The 6,926-nt window shown below is 36.7% G+C and overlaps 1 protein-coding gene across 16 annotated transcripts in view; it reads right to left on the bottom strand.

Moving 5' to 3' along the window:
- Nucleotides 1-6,926, bottom strand: part of DPP8 (dipeptidyl peptidase 8) — a 74,352-nt gene that overhangs the window by 33,905 nt on the left and 33,521 nt on the right. For all 16 annotated transcript variants that reach the window (XR_005197496.1, XR_001820225.2, XM_017513028.2 and 13 more), the window contains 4 exons: nucleotides 6,504-6,565; nucleotides 4,595-4,695; nucleotides 3,242-3,419; nucleotides 2,209-2,368 (listed from right to left, as the gene is read on the bottom strand). Coding sequence is in view for 14 of the 16 variants with exons in the window: in XM_017513028.2 (XP_017368517.1) it covers nucleotides 2,209-2,368; nucleotides 3,242-3,419; nucleotides 4,595-4,695; nucleotides 6,504-6,565 (501 nt within the window). In the remaining 2 variants the exon portion in view is untranslated. The remainder of the gene's footprint in view (nucleotides 1-2,208; nucleotides 2,369-3,241; nucleotides 3,420-4,594; nucleotides 4,696-6,503; nucleotides 6,566-6,926) is intronic.

The raw sequence follows: 6,926 nt of genomic DNA, 5'->3' as shown, positions 1-6,926 counted from the left end.
AAGTACACAGGAAAACAGTATGGACTATACTGTTTCCCATAGGAGCTACACCATTGGAACACCAATGGTAGTAGCTACTGCTACCTAATTGAAAAAAATTGAAATAGAATTGAAAAATTGAAAATAGAATTACCATACGATCCAGAAATTCCACTTTTGAGTATATATCCAAAATAATTGAAATCAGGGACAGAAATAGATACTTGTACACCCACATCCATAGCAGCATTATTCACAATAGCCAAAAGGTGGAAACCATCCCAGTGCCCATCAACAGATGAACAGATAAACAAAATGTGGTATATACATACAACAAAACCTTACTCAGCCCTAAAAAGGAAGGAAATCCTGACACGCACTATGACACGGATGAACCTTGAGGACATTATGCTAAGTGAAATAAGCCAGTCAATAAAGGACAAAAATTGTATTACTCCACTTAAATAAGTCATCTGGAGTCGTCACATTCATAGAGACAGAAAGTAACTGCCAGAGGCTGGAGGGAGGAGGCAACAGAAAGTGACTGTTTAATGGGTAGTTTCAGTTTTGGAAGATGTAAAAAATTCTGGAGACAGATGGTGGTAATGACCGCACAACAATATGAACGTACTCAGCCAGGCGCAGTGGCTCACGCCTGTAATCCCAGCATTCTGGGAGGCCAAGGTTCATGGATCACATGAGGCCGGGAGTGCAAGACCAGTCCAGCCACCATAGTGAAACCCCATCTCTACTAAAAATACAAAAATTAGCTGGGTATGGTGGTGCATGCCCGTAATTCCAGCTACTCAGAAGCCTGAGGTAGGAGAATCTTGAAGCTGAGAGGTGGAGGTTGCAGTGAGCTGAGATCACACCACTGCACTCGACCCTGGGCAACAGAGTGAGACTCCGTCTCAGAAAAAAAATTTTTCTCTCTCTATCTATATGTATATCTATATATATGTATATAGACACCTATATATATAAACAAACATATTCAATGTCACTAAACTATATGTACCCTTAAAAATGGAAAAATGGTCACAATGCTAAATCTTACGTATATTTTTCCATAGTTTTTTAAAAGGGCCATGCTGAGTCTGTTAAGTTACAAACGGCAGTTAAGCATACAACATAATTTATCACAAAGTGCTTCCTATTCTAAAACAAACTAATATTAAAGTTGAGAACTGCAACTCAGTTTTAGGAAAACTTGGGAAAAGTGTTCTACATACCCATTCACTTTTTCTGGGCTTACACATCCATTCCATATTATTATTTCCCAGAAGGAAAACCTCCACTTAAGGAAAACCACTTTTTAAAGAAAAATTAACTTCAGCTCATATAATATTCAATTTTACTTTGGGCAACATAATTATATCAATCCAAGACCTATAAACTATAAATTAACTTCAGTGTAGTTGCACATAGTATAAGAAACACCTAGTGTGTAAAAATATCTAATAACAAAAAAAAATCTAATAACTACATAACATTTTAAAAATAGTGGTTTTTCTTCTTTGTTTTGAGATTCTGTCACCAGGCTGGGGTGCAGTGAGTGATGTGATCTCCGCTCACTGCAAACTCCGACTCCTGGGTTCAAGCAATTCTCCAGCCTCAGCATCCTGAGTAAGCTGGGACTGCAGGCACATACCACCATGCCCGGTTCATTTCTGTATTTTTAGTAGAGATGGGGTTTCACCATGTTGGCCAGGTGTGAGCCACCACTCCTAGACAAAAATAGCTTTTTAAAATAGGCTTACTTTAAACAAATTACAATTTTAATTTAAACAAATTAAAATTTGCAGTCAAGGCAAAAGTAGAAAGCAAAAATCAGTAATTCCACTACTTGGCTGGGCACAGTGACTTATGCCTGTAATCCCAACACTTTGGGAGGCTGAGGAGGGTGGATCACCTAAGGTCAGGAGTTCAAGACCAGCCTGATCAACATGGTAAAACCCCATCTCAAAAAATAAAAATTTTAAAAAAAGAAGTAATTCCACTACTTAGAGATTATTCACTATTAATAGTTTATAAGACGTGTCCATCCATTAAGAACTTTGTCCTGTGTTTTTACACATGTATGTATATTTTAGTTTAACTATATATTAAGTTTAATGAAGCTAGTACTGATGCTTAAAAAGTATAGAAAAGATACATCCCCTGTCCCTCCCACCTTCTGCTCCCAACATTTTTTTCCTTTTTTTTTAAAAATAAAATAGAATTTCTTACTTGGAGCAGGCAGCCCACCACTGGATCGTTTATATTTGCTTTCCTTTAAAATAGATGTGATTTTGTATAAATGACGGAAACCTGTTTTGCATTCAGAGGCAAAAATAAACTCAATTTCTTCTTCATGACTTTGGGGAAAAACATGAAAGATGTCATGGATCTGCAAAATGAATAGCTAAATTTACTATACACATTAATGAAAATACTACATAATTCAATTGGGCTGTAGAAAAAATTACTTGATAAACATACTTTAAAATATAAATAACCATCAATGCCACAGGAATGCTATATTTACAGTAATGAATTTTGCTTGGGACTTTCAGATTTATTTTACTTTAGTCAAAGACTTTATCCACTGAGAAATAAATGTTTTCAAATGGAGTAAAAAAGAAAAATATGACCAAAAGATTTTCCTTACTCAACATCTCTGTAATCCCTGAAACATGGAGCAAGGCTGTTTAATAATATAAATCTTGTTCAAGAATGATGAGGTAAATTTTTTTTTACTTTTGTTTTCCAAAGAGAATTTTTCTAATAGTTCAAGGGAAAACAGATGTTCATAGGTGAATCATATGAAGCTTACATTCACCTAGGAAGTGAGCTAGCTTCATTTATTTTGTATCTTATTTAAATTTTTCTGCTAAATTTGAAAATTAAAAATTCAATTAAAAATTGGTTTATTTTGGTAGTTTGCCAACATCAAAGAGAAAGTCTTTCCTAGACCAGATTAATGAAGTCCTCTCAGAAGCACTGATGAGGCTGTGTATTTAATATCTGATATAGGAATTTAATATCTGATACAGGAATAAATATGAAGCCAAGGAGACGCCATTTCAATGGCATCTACCTTCTATCAAATACAAACCATTCCATTCTGGAACCATCACTCCTTGAAATGTTCCTACTAAAGAAGTAACATTCATGGTCCCTTTAAACTTTAAAAAAATGCATTTTGATAGTTTGCTATATAACTTCATCTGCTTTAGCATTCTGAAAAAGTATTTAAACAAGTACAGGAAAAAATGCATACATTTATCCAGATGTCTGTTGTTTCTTCATAGATAATTAGTGGTGTCACAGAGTCAGGCACTGACTCAATGAGTCTCTGCCTTTCCATAACATCATCTTCTACTGGGATAAATAATTCAGGTGAGATCAACACTATCTGTAGGCGAGTTTGGGAGCGATCTAGTAGGATGGACCAGGCACTATTTAAATAAATAAAAGAGAAGAATCAGAAATAAAGCAAATTATCAGAAAAACAATTATCCCCTATTTAAATAAATAAAAGAGAAGAATCAGAAATAAAGCAAACTATCAGAAAAATAATTATCCCTTATTATCTCCTTTGGCACCTATCAATTATATCCGTAATCACAATGAAAGAACTGCTTTAGCATAAGTTAAATTATCACCTACAAAGAGTGAATTAAAAATATACTTTAAGCTTGAATAGAATTTATAAAAAGTGGTTTTCCTGAAATTTTTAAAAGCATAGTTGGCCTTTGAAAGTGTTTTCTCCCTGTAGGCTGGCATGGTGGCTCACGCCTATAATACCAGCACTTTAGGAGGTTGAGGTGAGAGGGCTGCTTGGGGCTAGGATTTTAAGGTTACAGTAAGCTCTGATCATGCCACTGCAATACAGCCTGGGTGACACAGGGAGAGGCCCTGGCTATATAAACAAAAGTTTTGCCAGGTGCAGTGGTTCACGCATGTAATCTCAACACTTTGGAAGGCTGAGACAGGAGGATCACTTGAGCCCAGGAGTTTGAGACCAACCTGGCAACACAGTGAGACTTCATCTCAACAGAAAATTTAAAAAATTAGCTGGCCATGGTGGCATTTTCCTGTAGTCCCAGCTACTCAGGAGGCTGAAGTGGGAGGATAGCTTTAGCCAAGAGGTTGAGGCTGCAGTGAGCCATGATTGCACCACTACACCCAGCCTGGGTGACAGAGCAAGACCCTGACTCAAAACAAAGTTTTCTCAATGTCAACAAATGCCAGTCTTGTGAAACTCCTGTTGTCTACATTAGACACAGAAACTATTTATTTGTAATCATCCTCATATGAAGCTCTATAATTATGCAATTTAAAAATATATACATTTATATGTAAGCCTTAAAGTCATACAATTTAATCCCAACTAACATCATGAACCGTAACTGGCTGACTATAGACAATTAAACTGTGGTGTACCTAAGCTTATAGGATTACAAATGCACAAATCCACTTAGTTCAAGAAAAATGCCTTGTGCAGTAATAACTACGCTGCAAATTTACATGTGAAGGCATCTCCAACTACAAGACAAGCCTAATAGCACAAATATTCCAAAGCTCTGGATCCTAAATTAGTTGTAAAGAAGTAACAATTTAACATACGCACTATTTTCCCTCAGGAGTCCATCCAGCTCTGGCAATATATTCAACTCCTTCAAACAGAATCTCAAAAGGTTGAATTAGTTCCTTATCTATGACATCTATAATCTATTAAAAAAGAAAAAAAAATCTAGTTATAGAAGATTTCGATAAATAATTAGCTTACTAGTCTACTTCAACAATTATTTAAAAAGCAGAACATATTTTCAGACTTGGGTATTAAAAAGGCACAAAGCATACAGCAAAACCAGGAGTAAACTCTGGGTTCCTTATACTGGTACTTACTTTTTGTGTCTAAAACAGTTCTAAGCACTTTTACCACAGCCTGAAAGTCTATTTCTTTCTTTCTTTCTTTTTTTTTTTTTTTTTTTAGACAGTGTTACTCTGTTGCCCAGGCTGCAGTGCAGTGGCATGATCTCAGCTCACTGCAACCTCCGACTTCTGCTTTGAAGAGATTCTCTTGCCTCAGCCTCTCAAGTAGCTGGGACTACAGGCATGTGCCACCACACCTGGCTAATTTTTATATTTTTAGTAGAAACGGGGTTTCACCATATTAGTCAGACTGCAGACCTTTCTTTAAAAAACAAAATAAAATAGTACAGTCACTTTGGAAAACCTTTTCGCAGTTCTACAAAATGTTAAAAATAGTCATCAAATGACTCAACAATGCTACTCGTGGGTATATACTTCAGGGAAATGAAGACATAAGCCCACAGCCACACAAAAACTTGTACACACATATTCATGGCAGCATTATTCATCATAGCCATAAAATGGAAACAACCAAAATATTCATCAACTGATAAATAAAATGTGGTAACCACATAAAGATATTATCGTTAACAAAAATAAATGAAGTACTGATACATGGTACAATATGGATAGACCTTGGAAACAATCTAAGGAGACCAAACTATATATTGTATGATTCCATTTCTATGAAATGTTCAGCATAGGCAAATTATAGAGACAGAAAGTATATTAATGGTTGCCTAGGCCAGGCATGGTGGCTCAGGCCTGTAATCCCAGCACTTTGGGAGGCCAAGGTGGGCAGATCATGAGGTAAGGAGTTTGAGACCAGTCTGGCCAACATAGTGAAACCCCATCTCTACTAAAAATACAAAAAAAATTAGCTCGGCATGGTGTTGAGCACCTGTAATCCCAGCTACTGAGGAGCGTGAGGCAAGAGAATCATGTGAACTTGGGAGACAGCAGTTGCAGTGAGCTGAGATCAAGCCATTATACTCCAGCCCCGGCAACGGTACAAGAATCCATCTTTAAAAAAAAAAAAGGTTGCCTAGTGCTGGGGGATGTGAGGAGGTTGGGGGGTGATGGCTCAGGGGTATGGGGTATCTTTTTGAGGTAAGAACAATATTCTAAAACTGACTGTGGTGAGGGTTGCAAAACTGAATATACCAATGGCCACTAAATTTTAAACTTTAAATAAATCATACTGTATGTGAGTTATATATAAGTAAAGCTGTTTTTTAAAAAGTCTAGAAGAGAAGACTACTTTTCAGCTAGTCTTGTATGCATGCAGCTTATAAGCATTTGGCTGTTTAAAAGGAAAGCAATACTACAAGTACAAGTGAACTGTGGAATATTTAATGTACCACGGACATCTACCCAACACAGAAGGTAACTCACCAGTCAATAACTACCTTTTTTTTTTTTTTTAATCTGGAGAATAAAGGCACACTTGGAAAGGAGTGGTTAATATGCACATCCCATATTCCCATCTTATGAACCAGTAGGATGATTTGCAAGTAAAAAATTAGGTCAATCTAAAATCATGATTCACAGATATCTTAGCAAGTTCAACAAGTCCAAAAATAAGAAAGCATATCAAAGAACCCAACCGGACTGAATACATTAGTCAAATGACACAAAAGGTCAACTCAGCATTTTATACTTACCCTTCCTTCAGCATCGATCATTATTTCTGACATCTTAAAAGTGACCTTAGGATTTGCTGTACCTTTAAAAAGAGACATACATGAATAGTAATGTTTATCCAAAATTATTCAAATTAATTTTGCCAGATCAATCCTCTTCATTTTACTTAAGTGGTGGCTCATGCCTATAATCCCAGCATTTTGGGAGGTTGAGGTGGGCGGATCATCTGAGGTCAGGAGTTTGAGACCACCCTGGCCAACATGGTGAAACTCCACCTCTACTAAAAATACAAAAATCAGCCAGGCGCGGTAGTGTACGCCTATAATCCCAGCTACTTGGGAGGTTGAGGCAGGAAAATCACTTGAACCTGGAAGGCAGAGGTTGCAGTGAGCCGAGACCATGCCATTGCACTCTAGCCTGGGCAACAAGAGCAAAACTGTCTC

Source organism: Cebus imitator, unplaced genomic scaffold (genome assembly GCF_001604975.1).
Source record: "Cebus imitator isolate Cc_AM_T3 unplaced genomic scaffold, Cebus_imitator-1.0 Scaffold485, whole genome shotgun sequence".
Classification (NCBI taxonomy): Eukaryota; Metazoa; Chordata; class Mammalia; order Primates; family Cebidae; genus Cebus; species Cebus imitator.
Note: the sequence above shows the minus strand (reverse complement) of the source record. Positions and strands in the feature narration are given on the sequence as shown.